At 41.9% G+C, this 15,087-nt stretch overlaps 1 protein-coding gene across 1 annotated transcript in view; it reads left to right on the forward strand.

Annotated features, from left to right (window-relative positions):
• The window catches only part of LOC306863288 (uncharacterized protein C8orf34 homolog), a gene marked incomplete at its 3' end in the record, with an annotated part of 130,502 nt that overhangs the window by 73,079 nt on the left and 42,336 nt on the right, over window positions 1-15,087 (forward strand). The window contains exon 8 of the mRNA XM_079406537.1: window positions 7,339-7,474. Coding sequence (XP_079262663.1) covers window positions 7,339-7,474 — 136 coding nt within the window. The remainder of the gene's footprint in view (window positions 1-7,338; window positions 7,475-15,087) is intronic.

A 15,087-nucleotide genomic window follows, 5' to 3' on the forward strand; every position in this document is an offset into this window, starting at 1 on the left:
TGGTGCTCATTTGTATGTATGTACAGTATGTATGTATTTATTTATTTATTTATTTCCCATTTTAGTTTTACATCTCTCACACAGCACTTTATTGCTGACAAAATATAATAATTTTAACTTAAATCAGTCATGTTCATTTATTACATATTTGGTAGTTCCCTTTCAAGGGAACTCGAACTGCGTCCTCTAGAGGTCGCTATGGGGAACTCCATCTACGTGACCCGTGTCTGAAGCATATATACAAAAACACCAAATTTTGGCCGGCGACAGCCTATGACGTCACTCCCGGTGCGACCATAGTATAAGAGGGCGCCGGGAGAAAGCATCATCCTCTTCTTCGTCTTCAATGACTGTTTGTTTGAAGCGTGCACCTTACAAGATAAGTATGGTTTACTTTTGTAATGCGAGCACTAGCAAGGCGTTAAGAGATGTGTGCATCCGTATCCACGTTATCTGATGCTTGATGACTCACATGATCTTTGCGTCTTTTTGTTTGCGCGCTGCGCGTACTGCGAGCGTTTTTCTAAAAGCTCTGCTCTCGTCTGTCTCTCTTTTTGAGGAAAGAGGGGCAGCCGTCTGCTTCCCGCGGTTCAGGACCCTCCGCTGCTGAAGCACGGAGGAAAATGAGCTCATGGGGTTTGCAGGTGGTTCTCGCCAATGCGTTATAGAAGGGGTTTTCCTTCTCGCGCTGGTCAGTCGCGAGCGAGGGCGAGCTGTTGGATGACAATGACGCGATTTTGCTGACGTCATCTGAAAAAAAAAACGCTGGGATGCAATGCATACGCAGCAGCAGGTCAGGCTGCCGCCTCATTACACACTATGGCAGTGTTTCAGGCATACCAGGCTGATCTGTTGAAAGACCTGGATAAAAGGTTTGTATATATATATATAATATTTATTTAATATATATATACCTGATGAGGTTGCTGAGCTGTGCCGCACCGCCGATTTGGCTCTTTGAGCCACTAAGCAGGCCGCCTCTGCTATGGGCAGTTCTATGGCGGCCAGGGTGGTAACGGAGAGACATCTGTGCGTGAACCTGGCAGATATTGGGAAGAGAGAGAAGGGCTTTCTTCTCAATGCTCCGGTTTCGCCTTCTGTACTTTTTAGTACCTCCGTCGAGTCGGTGGTTTAAAAGTTTAGGGAAGCAAAGGCGTGTTCAGCGGCTTTTAAAAACCTTCATTTTAAATGAGAAGGTCCAGGTTTGAGCCCAAACAGCGCAGGGGTCCTGGCCCATCCCGATCTGAGGATCAGAGATAGGCACAGAAGGCAACTCGCGCCCTTCCCCGGCTGCGGGTAGGGTTTCAAGGGTGGCGCGGGTCAAAGAGAGGTAGCAAGACCTGAGGGAGGTGGTCCGGACGGGGCGTTGCAACGCTCTCGGCCAGGGTAAGAGTTGAACATCTCTCCTTCCCTCAGGGGGCCTGTACATCTAAAGCCCTCATCTTCCCCTCTCTAATTCCCCTTCAACCTCAGTTTTCTACCACCTGACTGAGGTTAGGTGAGCACCTCCTGCGCCCTTATTTCAGCCCCTACTCTGGACTGTTCTTCTGCGCGGGATCCATGGATGGGTGAGTACAATGCTTTGGCTCTGAGGAGCAGCATTTTCTAAGTCTGGCCCTTTTGTTCTTCAAACGAGGCCATAATAGGCGCATGAGGTTTAGCTTAGAACTGCCCACCCTTATTAGGGTTTTAAGTAGCAGTTTCCCTGAGCCCTTGTTGCCTTCTGTTCAGCTACCTATTACCCTGATACTTTTTCCAGCAGCTCGTTCGGGTTGTTAGGTATCCCTCTGTTTGTAGGTCGAGCTGGCTTTGCTCCCCTCGCCTAGGATGTGGAGGGTTATTTATGAGCATGCCGCTCCCTCCTGAGTGTCTGAGCTCTCATTCTGAGAGTAGATTCTCCGCTCTCTAGAGCTTTATCATGGTAGAGCTAGTTTTTGCTCCCCTCACTGTTGAGGGTCACCTTGAGTATACTGCTCTCGTATGAGCGTGTGAGTTCCCTCTTGTGCTGTAAGTAGAGTTCTGCTCCCAGAGCTTTGTTACTTAACAACCTGCTCCTCGTTGCTGCTGTACCCCTCCGAGCTCTACCCTGTTAGTTGAGCTGGCATGAGCATGCCGCTCCCTGCTGAGCATCTGAGTTTCCTCTCATATGAGAGTCGAGTCTCCGCTCCCAGAGCTCTGTTATTCAGAAACCTCAGCACGTCAGGCCTTTCTTTAGGCCTCCTTGTCAGGTTGCTCTCATAATTGGTCGAGCTAGCATTGCTCTCCTCACTTTAGAGGGTTATTTATGAGCATGTTGCTCCCTTTTTGAGCTCTCTTTGTTGGCTGAGCTGGCATCGTTCCCCTTATTTAGAGGGTCACTTATGAGTGTGTCGCTCCCTTCTGAGCGTCTGAGTTCCCTCTCATGTTGAGAGTTAAGTTCTCCGCTCTCCAGAGCTTTTTCTTGGTAGAGTTAGCATTGCTCCCCTCATTTTAGAGGGTCATCTATGAACATGCTGCTCCCTCCAGAGAGCATCTGACAATACGATTTCTAAAATCCATATTTGGTAAGTGCTTGAGTTGGTCAGGCCTCGGTTTTCACCTTAGGCCCCACTCTACTTATGTATGTGCTGAGTATCCTCTCATGCTGAGAGTTGAGTGCTCCGCTCTCCAGAGCTCTGTCTTGGTAGAGCTAGCATTGCTCCCCTCACTATAGAGGGTCACCTATGAGCATGCTGCTCCCTCACGAGCTCTCCTGGTTGGTCGAGCTGGCATTGCTCCCCTCATTATAGAGGGTCACCTATGAGCATGCCCTTTTGAGCGTCTGAGTTTCCTCTCATGCTGAGAGTTAAGTTCTCCGCTCTCCAGAGCTCTGTCTTGGTAGAGCTAGCATTGCTCCCCTCACTATAGAGGGTCACCTTTGAGCATGCTGCTCCCGCACGAGCTCTCCTAGTTGGTCGAGCTGGCACTGCTCCCCTCTTTTTAGAGGGTCACCTATGAGCATGCCGCTCCCTTCTGAGCGTCTAAGTTCCCTCTCATGATGAGAGTTAAATTCTCTGCTCTCCAGAGCTCTGTCTTGGTAGAGCTAGCATTGCTCCCCTCATTTAGAGGGTCACCTATGAGCATGCTGCTCCCTCATGAGCTCTCCCGGTTGTTCGAGCTGGCATTGCTCCCCTCGCTTTAGAGGGTCACCTATGAGCATGCTGCTCCCTCCAGAGCATTTGGAGAATAAAATTTGCAAATCCATGATTATGGTAAGTGCGCACGCTAGTCTCTGTGCACTTTCTGAAAGCCACGCTGTGGTAAGATCGCACACCAAGTGTTTTGCGGTCTTTTCTAAAATCCTGTATGGTATGGGTTACGCGCTGAGGCTTCGTACCCATTTTTTGAGTCGGTCAGGCCCCGGTTCTCACCTTGGGCCCCACTCTACTTATGTATATGCTGAGTATCCTCTCATGCTGAGAGTTGAGTGCTCCGCTCTCCAGAGCTCTGCCTTGGTAGAGCTAGCATTGCTCCCCTCACTATAGAGGGTCACCTATGAGCATGCTGCTCCCTCACGAGCTCTCCTTGTTGGTCGAGCTGGCATTGCTCCCCTCTTTATAGAGGGTCACCTATGAGCATGCCGCTCCCTTTGAGCGTCTGAGTTTCCTCTCATGCTGAGAGTTAAGTCTCCGCTCTCCAGAGCTCTGTCTTGGTAGAGCTAGCATTGCTCCCCTCATTTTAGAGGGTCACCTATGAGCATGCTGCTCCCTCACGAGCTCTCCTGGTTGGTCGAGCTGGCATTGCTCCCCTCGCTATAGAGGGTCACCTATGAGCATGCCGCTCCCTTTTGAGCGTCTGAGTTTCCCCTCATGCTGAGAGTTAAGTTCTCTGCTCTCCAGAGCTCTGTCTTGGTAGAGCTAGCATTGCTCCCCTCATTTTAGAGGGTCACCTATGAGCATGCTGCTCTCCTTGTTGGTCGAGCTGGCATTTCTCTCCTCTCTGTAGAGGGTCACATATGAGCATGCCGCTCCCTTATGAGCGTCTGAGTCCCCTCTCATGTTGAGAGTTGAGTTCTCCGCTCTTCAGAGCCCTGCCTTGGTAGAGCTAGCATTGCTCCCCTCAATATTGAGGGTCACCTATGAGCATGCTGCTCCCTCCAGAGCATTTGGAGAATAAAATTTGCAAATCCATGATTATGGTAAGTGCGCACGCTAGTCTCTGTGCACTTTCTGAAAGCCACGCTGTGGTAAGATCGCACACCAAGTGTTTTGCGGTCTTTTCTAAAATCCTGTATGGTAGGGGTTACGCGCTGAGGCTTCGTACCCATTCTTTGAGTCGGTCAGGCCCGGTTCTCACCTTGGGTCCCACTCTACTTATGTATGTGCTGAGTATCCTCTCATGCTGAGAGTTGAGTGCTCCGCTCTCCAGAGCTCTGCCTTGGTAGAGCTAGCATTGCTCCCCTCACTATAGAGGGTCACCTATGAGCATGCTGCTCCCTCACGAGCTCTCCTTGTTGGTCGAGCTGGCATTGCTCCCCTCTCTATAGAGGGTCACCTATGAGCATGCCGCTCCCTTTGAGCGTCTGAGTTTCCTCTCATGCTGAGAGTTAAGTTCTCTGCTCTCCAGAGCTCTGTCTTGGTAGAGCTAGCATTGCTCCCCTCATTTTAGAGGGTCACCTATGAGCATGCTGCTCTCCTTGTTGGTCGAGCTGGCATTTCTCTCCTCTCTGTAGAGGGTCACATATGAGCATGCCGCTCCCTTATGAGCGTCTGAGTCCCCTCTCATGTTGAGAGTTGAGTTCTCCGCTCTTCAGAGCCCTGCCTTGGTAGAGCTAGCATTGCTCCCCTCAATATTGAGGGTCACTATGAGCATGCCGCTCCCTTTGAGCGTCTGAGTTTCCTCTCATGCTGAGAGTTGAGTTCTCCGCTCTCCAGAGCTCTGTCTTGGTAGAACTAGCATTGCTCCCCTCATTTTAGAGGGTCAACTATGAGCATGCTGCTCCCTCACGAGCTCTCCTGGTCGGTCGAGCTGGCATTGCTCCCCTCGTTATAGAGGGTCACCTATGAGCATGCCGCTCCCTTTTGAGCGTCTGAGTTTCCTCTCATGCTGAGAGTTAAGTTCTCCGCTCTCCAGAGCTCTGTCTTGGTAGAGCTAGCATTGCTCCCCTCACTATAGAGGGTCACCCTTTGAGCATGCTGCTCTCTCCAGAGCATTTGGAAAAGAACGATGTTTACAAATCCATGTTTTGGTAAGTGCGCACACTAGTTTTTGTGCACTTTCTGAAAGCCACGCTGTGGTAAGATCGCACACTGAGTGTTTTGCGGTCTTTTCTAAAATCCTGTATGGTATGGGTTACGCGCTGCGGCTTCGTACCCATTCTTTGAGTCGGTTAGGCCCATTTTCACCTTGGGCCCTACTCTACCTGTGTATCCCCAGTGATACTACTTGAACAGGGGCTACTACTAAGTATCTGTTGATACAGTTCCTTCAGCTAGCTCTTGTAGGAGCAAGCAGTAGCCCCTGGGTGACAGACCAGGCTTAGTTACTATACTAAGCGCTTGGTCGTGTCCCCTTAAAGGAATCCCTTTTCTGATTCCAAGCCTTGAGCTCTACCCTGGGTCCAGGAGCTCTATCATGTGAGTTCCGGGGTATGCAACTCAGGCCTTTGGCCTAAGGGGATAATGTCACTGACAGCCGTCAATTCATCCGAGGGACAACTCCCTTATTCTTTTTGGTAGAGTTGATGCTTAGTGCTCGCCTTTGTAATGGCATGGGTATATCGTTCCCCATAGCGACCTCTAGAGGACGCAGTTCGAGTTCCCTAGAAAGGGAACGTCTCAGGTTACGTATGTAACCATGGTTCCCTGAGAGGGAACGAGACACTGCGTCCTCTAGACTTCAGGCCATGCTTCGGATGCCGCTTCAGACGAAGAAGTGGATGATGCTTTCTCCCGGCGCCCTCTTATACTATGGTCGCACCGGGAGTGACGTCATAGGCTGTCGCCGGCCAAAATTTGGTGTTTTTGTATATATGCTTCAGACACGGGTCACGTAGATGGAGTTCCCCATAGCGACCTCTAGAGGACGCAGTGTCTCGTTCCCTCTCAGGAAACCATGGTTACATATGTAACCTGAGACGGTATCTGCCGTACACCAGGGTCTTGATTAGGGATTATACTTGACTATATATTATCCTTTACATAAACCAGTTTATGCTATACACAGATTAATAAATGAATGATATTAAAGCTTTAAGTAGAAGCAGCAAAGTGCAACAGGTCCCAGTCAGCTCTGCTTATTCATATAATTGAGCTAGGAAACTCTGGGAAACGACCCAGCTTTCACCCAGTGGCCCTGTTGTGTGTTGTAGAGGAACAGCTGTAGTGTAAAGAAACGCACATCTCTCAGATCCAGCCCTCTGCACCTGTTATCTGGGCGCAGGCGAGCATGCTGTGAGAAGTTACCTCCCAGAGTATAGAGTTCTCTCAGCGCTGTTAGATTTGTGTATCTGTCTTCATGTATTTTTTCTCCTCTACTTTACGTCTTTCAGTCTGTTACTAGTAATCAGAGAGTATTGTTGGAAAAGCTAAAGTTCATAGTATAAACTGCTTAAATCACAAAGATTCAAGATTTGTTGAGTAGATTTGTGCTTGTCACTCTGTGTGGAAGTTGATGTATTTTATTTTCCTTTATTTAATTTAATGTTATTTTCTTTTTTCATTCTTTTCTTTTTTTCTTTTTTGTTTAATTTTTTTTATATATATTTTATTTCATTTTATTTTATTTTAGAATAGAATAAAACGATAAACATGGTTAAAACCTTCTAAATTAATAGTTCTGTTTTTAGTCAGTGTAAGCTCATAATATTTACAAAAAAAAAAAAAAAAACATGATTCACATTGAAATATAAGGTTGATGCTTCAAGACTTATGTCATAAAAAAACGAGAGAAAAATTCCAGAGAACTTAATGTATAAAACATGAATAAATTCTGGAATTTTCTAATGAAAGTAAAATGTTCTGGTTTATTTAATGGTTTGTAATAATAAAAATAATAAGAATTATTATTATTATTGTTGTTGTTGTTTTTATAAAGACAAATTTAAATAATTAAACAATTAAATATTTTTATATTTCAGCGTTATTTAATAATGATACAAACTATAATCATGATAACAATAACAGAAATAATTGTTGTTTTTGTTCTTGTTATTGTTATTATAAAGATAAATTAAATCAATAATTTTATTTCAGTGTTATTATTTTAATGATAATGATGAATTAACATTGACATATAAAAATAATATAAAAGTGTAAATTTAGTCTGATCATAACCTGATGGTTAAAATCATCAGCAGATTTTGATCTGTCTTTCTTTCAGAGGATCTGGATGACCTGCGAATGGAGGGGGTCACTGGCTTGTTGCTGTCCGGCAGTAAGTTCAGCCAGGGCCGCAGCTCCTACTGTTCAGAGCCCCAGGCCAAAGTCACTCTCAACATCTGCTCAAGGTGTGCAAGGTAAATATTTACACAGCTCAATATTTACCAACAGCTCTCTACTCAATGATTTCACCACACACAAGTCAAGCGGTGAACACAATGTGAAGAATGTCATCCTCGACTCCACACTAGAATGCACTGTCATATATCTTTGTCAAGTCACGAGTCACGTATCCTGACCTCTGTTTGCTGAGAGGCCGCAACCGAACTCCTTTCAGACGGATATGAGGGCCACACGCAGTATTTCAGCAATCTGGAGTCAAAGCTCTGAGAGCTAAAGGTGAATGAGTACATACTGAGGTAATGCGCAACGTTCATCTTACTGAGGTGACAATGACGTGGGCATTTATCTTAAGACTACACATCTGGGTGTTTCTTCAACTATGGGCACTTTTGGTCCTTTGAATTGTTAGAAAATGAACTTAACTCTCTTAAAGCACACTTTTAATGCTCTCACTAGTTAAATTAATTTGTCCATGTACACTGACTAACTGTGACAGAAGAATTCTGTGATTTATTATTTTGTGAAAGTCGTGAACATTTCCACCACGCTATCATTTCCAAAGAATTTTAATTAGCATTCTGTTTCAGAAATAACAGTTGTGGAATGGACATTCTTGTTTTGTTTATATATATATATATATATATATATATATATATATTGTGGCGGGAGGAGCAAACGACAGACACAGTGGGCGTGGCGTCAGGCCTCGGAGAGGTTTTTATTAAACAAAAATATTAAAATAAAGTGTCCAAAGGGGGAAAGTGTCCAAAATAAACAGGGGATCTAGTGTCCTCGTCGTGCTACGGGGCTTGTGAAGGAGGGCAGTGTTCAAGAAGGAAGGGTCCAGGGAAGGGGCGGAGTCCGGTGGCCGCACGCGCTCCCCTCTCGGGTCCGGGAGCGAGTGGCGGCGGCTTCCTTCAGCGGCGACGTCCTTCTCCTAAGCCCCCGGAGCTTCTGGGGGACTCGACGGCCCGGCATCCTGGCCCGTCGGCCGTCTAACGGGTGCGGCAGTCTTCCTACTCGATGCTCCCTTCCTGGACCCACGAGGACACCAGCGTGCATGCACGGGGAAGAGACCGGTCTCCCGAGGAGAGGCGTGCTCGGCATTTAAACGGCGGCGGTGATGAGGCTCTATTCACATCAGGTGCGCCTCATCACACGCCACCAGCCCTGGCTGTTTCAGCGCCCCTCCTCTCTCACACACCCACTCCCGTCGGGAGCCTGGTGAAGGGCGGCGAATATGGGACGGGGTTGTGATGATAATAAGGGGGGAGGCAGCCGACTCGTCACAATATATATATATATATATATATAATGGTTGACTCCTTTGTCTTGTTAAGGTACATTTCACAGCAACAATTTTATGCATTCTAAATACACAGTTAAATATTTTCTTACTCTTTGCATAATTTTACATCTTGACTGGAAAAAAAAAATTTGTAAATAAAAAATATATAATAATATATAAAAATATGAAATATAATAAAAAATATATTCTATTTAAATGACATATTTAGCATATTTTTGTTTACACATTGTTTCTTATTCATAACTTTTAAAGAAACTTCATTGAACTTTGTTTATGCACACAACCTTTAAAAGTTTGGGGTTTGTATGTTTTTTTTTGTTTGTTTTTTATTACAATTTTGAAGAAACGTTTAAATATATGTACAGTTTTATTTATTCCTATTATGGCAAAGATTAATTTTCTGCAGCCATTATTCCAGTCTTTATTTACACATGATTTAACGCATCCTTGCTGATAAAATAAAATAAAATGAAATAAAATAAAATAAAATAAAATAAAATAAAATAAAATGAAATGAAATGACATGAAATAAAATAAAATAAATCAAATCCCACTGACTTCAAACTTTTGAATGTTAGAGTACATAAATAATTTTCACACATTTAAAAATTGAAATGGTGTTTATTTCTCTTTGTTTAGATAATCATATTTTAAACATGTAATAATTATCTTATATTCATATTGTTTACAGTTGTTTATAAAGAAGGCATTTAAAAGTAGCAGAAATAAAGGAAACACCTTAAAATGGTTCAAGACTGTTTTAATGTGACATTCATATAACAACAAAGAAATAAAAAAATAATCTGTTATTTTAGATTTAAAAAAAATTAACCCAGGACATAAAAGTGTCAAAAGTTGAAGAAACACTATGGATGTGAGAAAGCATACATATCTTAAAAAGCATTCTAGAACTCTGATTGTATTCATAAGACCCACAAACAGATAATCTTCATTATCATTATCTTCATTGTTTTCTGTTTTTATTTCCTGTTGTGTAGTTTGTGGCTGGGCAGTATGATCACATTTCACACTGTTGGCTGTGATTGGGTGACTCAGCGCTCATGTCCGATGCCAGCCTCTGATAAGAAACAATCTGCTGGGTTCTATGGCTGCCATGCTCCTACATCCCCCACATTTGTTTTGTTTGGCTCTTTCTTTTTGGCTTTTCATTTCTGCCCCATATCAGATTCACCAGAGATACTTTAGGCATTCTTCACTGCTGAACACATCTTTGCACTTTTATCACACAATCACCGTTTGTTTGTGCACTGTTTATCACATTGATGCGGAAGTTCATTTGTTTATATCACAGGTTAAAAGCACAGGATTGTGGATACGGCCCACCCCGGTTACATATTTGGATCAGAGCGTGGGGATCTTTATTTATTTATTTATTTTATTAGTGATGTTCGTTTCATGGGCACAATATTCTTTTAAATCTGAAAACCTAAAGAGTTCATCTGAATAATTCATTCATTGATCGAATGAATCAGTCCAAGTGATTCTCTAACTGATTGTGTCTGTTTGTACATCTGGGAGCTCTTCATATACAGTAGACTTGCCAAACAGCAGCAGCTATATAATGTGAGGAAACTGATGCCCATCTCTCTTTCTCTCTGTTTTCTTCTCTGTTTCTTTGCCTGGGCATGTGGCTACTTGGAAGACCCAGGCAGCATTCTTCACATTTTCTTAGGCTCAGACGTAGGAATCCTTTTATCTGGACATTTGTTATCTCAAGTGGTCAATGAGTGAAGCAGTCTGGAAAGTCTGGATGTTATACACCCGTTAAAACGTGTAATATTATACTTAAACCTGTCAAGTTCATTCAGTGAATTCACTGATTTATTGGTGGTGTCTATATGGGCAATAATCTGAATGCCAATTTTATTCTAAAGTAAGAAAATTCTAAGAAATACATTACCGTTTAAAAGTGTTTAATATTTTTTAAAAAGTCTCTTTATGTTCATCTAGGTAGCATTTGCTTACAGTATTTATTTTTATACAGTAAAAACAGTATTGTAAAAAAAAAAAAAAAAAAAAAAAAAAATTTTCTTTTTAAAATTGTTTAACCTTTATATCTGTGAATTCAAAGCAGAATTTTCAACAGCTATTACTCCAGTCTTCAGTGTCACATGATCGTTCAGAAATCATTCTAATATGCTGATTTGCTGCTCAAGAAACATTATTATTATTTAGTGCTGTCAAATGGATTCAATTTAATTAATCACATCCAAAATAAAAGTTTTACATAATATATGTGTGTACTGTGTATGTATATAAAGTAAATACACACACATACATGTATATATTTAAGAAATATATGTTATCTATCTATCTATCTATCTATCTATCTATCTATCTATAGTATCTAACAGAAGTGAGTACACCCCTCACATTTTTGTAAATATTTAATTTTATCTCTTCATGTGACAACACCGAAGAAATGACACTTTGCTACAATGTAAAGTAGTGAGTGTACAGCTTGTATAACAGTGTAAATTTGCTGTCCCCTCAAAATAACTCAACACACAGCCATTAATGCCTAAACCAATGGCCACAAAAGTGAGAAAACACCTAAGTGAAAATGGCCAAATTGGACCCAATTAGCCATTTTCTCTCCCCGGTGTCATGTGACTCATTAGTGTTACAAGGTCTCAGGTGTGAATGGGGAGCAGGTGTGTTAAATTTGGTGTTATCGCTCTCACTCTCTCATACTGCTCACTGGAAGTTCAACATGGTACCTCATGGCAAAGAACTCTCTGAGGATCTGAAAAAAAGAATTGTTGCTCTACATAAAGATGGCGTAGGCTATAAGAAGATTGCCAAGACCCTGAAACTGAGCTGCAGCACGGTGGCCAAGACCATACAGCGGTTTAACAGGACAGGTTCCACTCAGAACAGGCCTCGCCATGGTCGACCAAAGAAGTTGAGTGCACTTGCTCAGCGTCATATCCAGAGGTTGTGTTTGGGAAACAGACGTCTGCGTGCTGCCAGTATTGCTGCAGAGGTTGAAGGGGTGGGGGGTCAGCCTGTCAGTGCTCAGACCATACGCCGCACACTGCATCAAATTGGTCTGTATGGCTGTCGTCCCAGAAGGAAGCCTCTTCTAAAGATGATACCCAAGAAAGCCCGCAAACAGTTTGCTGAAGACAAGCAGACTAAGGACATGGATTACTGGAACCATGTCCTGTGGTCTGATGAGACCAAGATAAACTTATTTGGTTCAGATGGTGTCAAGCGTGTGTGGCGGGAACCAGGTGAGAAGTACAAAGACAAGTGTGTCTTGCCTACAGTCAAGCATGGTGATGGGAGTGTCATGGTCTGGGTGCTGCATGAGTGCTGCCGGCACTGGGGAGCTACAGTTCATTGAGGGAACCATAAATACCAACATGTACTGTGACATACTGCAGCAGAGACTGGGCCGCAGGGCAGTATTCCAACATGATAACGACCCCAAACACACCTCCAAGATGACCACTGCCTTGCTAAAGAAGCTGAGGGTAAAGGTGTCTCCAGACATAAACCCTATTGAGCATCTGTGGGGCATCCTTAAACGGAAGGTGGAGGAGCGCAAGGTCTCTAACATCCACCAGCTCTGTGATGTCGTCATGGAGGAGTGGAAGAGGACTCCAGTGGCAACCTGTGAAGCTCTGGTGAACTCCATGCCCAAGAGGGTGAAGGCAGTGCTGGAAAATAATGGTGGCCACACAAAATATTGACACTTTGGGCCCAATTTGGACAATTTCTCTTAGGGGTGTACTCACTTTTGTGGCCAGCGGTTTAGACATTAATGGCTGTGTGTTATTTTGAGGGGACAGCAAATTTACACTGTTATACAAGCTGTACACTCACTACTTTACATTGTAGCAAAGTGTCATTTCTTCAGTGTTGTCACATGAAAAGATATAATAAATATTAAATATCTTAAATATATACATGTATGTGTGTGTTTACATACATATAAATATACAGGGTACACACATATATTATGTAAACAAACTTTTATTTTGGATGTCATTAATCACTAATTGACAGCACTATTATTATTATTAATGTTGAAAACTATTGATGAAAAATTTTTGTGGAAACTGCAGCACAATTTTTCAGAATAATTTGGTGAATAGAAATGAGTATTATTTTTTCAAATAGAAAGATTTTGTAGCATTATAAATGTCTGTCACTTTTGGGAAAATGAATATGTTCTTGCTGAATAAAAGTATTAATTTCAAAGAAAAAAAAAGGGAATGTACGTCAAAATTCCAGATGATAAAAAATTAAATGATGTGAAAATTAAGCCTAGTATATTTAGAATGAACTATAAAGGTTTCTCCCACAACCTTGTTTTCATTTACAGTCTAATTTAAAGCAGCACTTTTTAAAGTTTTATTAATTCAATGCGTAACAAATAAAATGCAATAAAATACAAGTAAATAGTCAACGCAACAAATTATTTTGTCAAATTATTCAAATTTTATTTATATATTCTCAAAGGATTTCTCACAAGATTGAAGCAAGCATCAGTCACAGTGAAGCTTAAACTGATTATGAAATGTAAACTTATGTATTTCAGTATTATTAAATCTTCTGCAAGGATCTACTGACCCATAATACGCCAGTGTAGGAAAAGGTCATGGGATTTGTTCCTTATCTGCCAGTGTCTGTCCTCTTCATGTGATGGATGAGGTGGTAGACTACAGCCACACAGGCTTTGGAAACAGCTCATCTGGAAGTAGCACAATCGCTCTCCGATTTCATCTGCTCCTTAAATTGGCAACAGATATGGCACTTCTATATTACATATGGGGTACATGAATGAAAAATTGCATCTGATCCATTGCAGGACTGGACTGGGTATACTATAAAAGGCAATATGTTATAATTGTTTATAAAGCACAGAGTAGCCTTTTAAAGCAAACCTGAGCCACAGCTGCCAAAAGCATCTGAGATCCGACCCCTCTCTGCTATTATGGGGGGACTGACCCGATCAAGCACAGCTGTATGAGTCATGAACCATCATTATTCTAATTATTCATTCCAAAAATGATGCTGTATGAACAGGAACTGCCTCAGATTGTGGGCTAGGCCAGATCTGGTTTTTCTCAGTGGCTTCTGTACATATGAGAGAGAATGAGGGAGAAAGTTGTAGGTGGATTTGATATATGGACAGACGGAGAGAAAAATAAAGTCGCAGAAGCTGCAGTGAAACAGCAAGGCAGTTAAAGCAGTAAAAAGAGAAGGAGTTGTTTTCTTTTGTGATGATCATGCTTATTAGCTGCCCTGATTGCTTACAGGAAAAGGCACGCAATGGCAACGCTGAGAAATGTGAAATGAATCTAGCCTATTATTTGCTAAGTACAGCATTTGGTGATTTACAGTTCTGAAGTGAAACCGCTCCAAAATAACAGTTTGAGAACACGGCATTGTTGAAGAATAAGGTATGACAATTACACTGCTGTAGGTCTTCATTTTCCACTCTAGGAAATTTGTGAGACTGGAAGGTTTTAATTGGATGCGCCTACTTAAATCACCTGGTATGATCCTGGCCACACAAAATTCTTTTTTTTTTTTAAGGATACTGATTTTCCCTGCCTTAAAGGAATAGTTCACTCAAATATAAAGATTTGAAGCAAAAAGTGTGTTTCTAAAAAAACAAATACATTATTAACGCATTTTAATTTTAAACGGTCGTGTCTAGCCAAAATGCCAGTCAATAATCCATTAAAAAGTATATTTTTATATACTATATTTTTATATAGTATATACATTTTTATATATTTTTGATATAGCCAACGATTCATTGTATCGGTCAAAATGATCGATTTTTCATAAAGATCATGTTCTATGAAGATATTTTGCTCCTACCGTAAATATATCAAAGCTTAAGTTTTGATTAGAAATATGCATTGCTAAGGACTTCATTTGCACAACTTTAAAGGCAATTTTCTCTTCTTTTTTTTGCAACTATATTCAAAGTGTTATATATCGGCCAAATATTGCCCTATCCTAACGAACCATCTCAATAAAAAAAATTAAGAACACTTATGACTGGTTTTGTGGCCCAGGGTCACATAATTGTTTTTGTTTTGGACTGTTTTTGGCTGTAAACAGTGCTTGATTTGTGCATATTTCTCTCCTGATTCAGACAAAATTACTTTTTCACTGGAGAAAGCAATAATTTTGATAGAGCAGTTTAAAATGTCTAAATGATGGATTTGTTTAATACAAACATATAGCTTTTTGCTTCACAAAATATTAACTAATGGACTTGAGTCATGTGGATTATTTATGGATTATTGTGATACTTATATCAGCTGTTCG

Source organism: Barbus barbus (assembly GCF_936440315.1).
Source record: "Barbus barbus genome assembly, chromosome: 44".
In the NCBI taxonomy this organism is placed as follows: domain Eukaryota; kingdom Metazoa; phylum Chordata; class Actinopteri; order Cypriniformes; family Cyprinidae; genus Barbus; species Barbus barbus.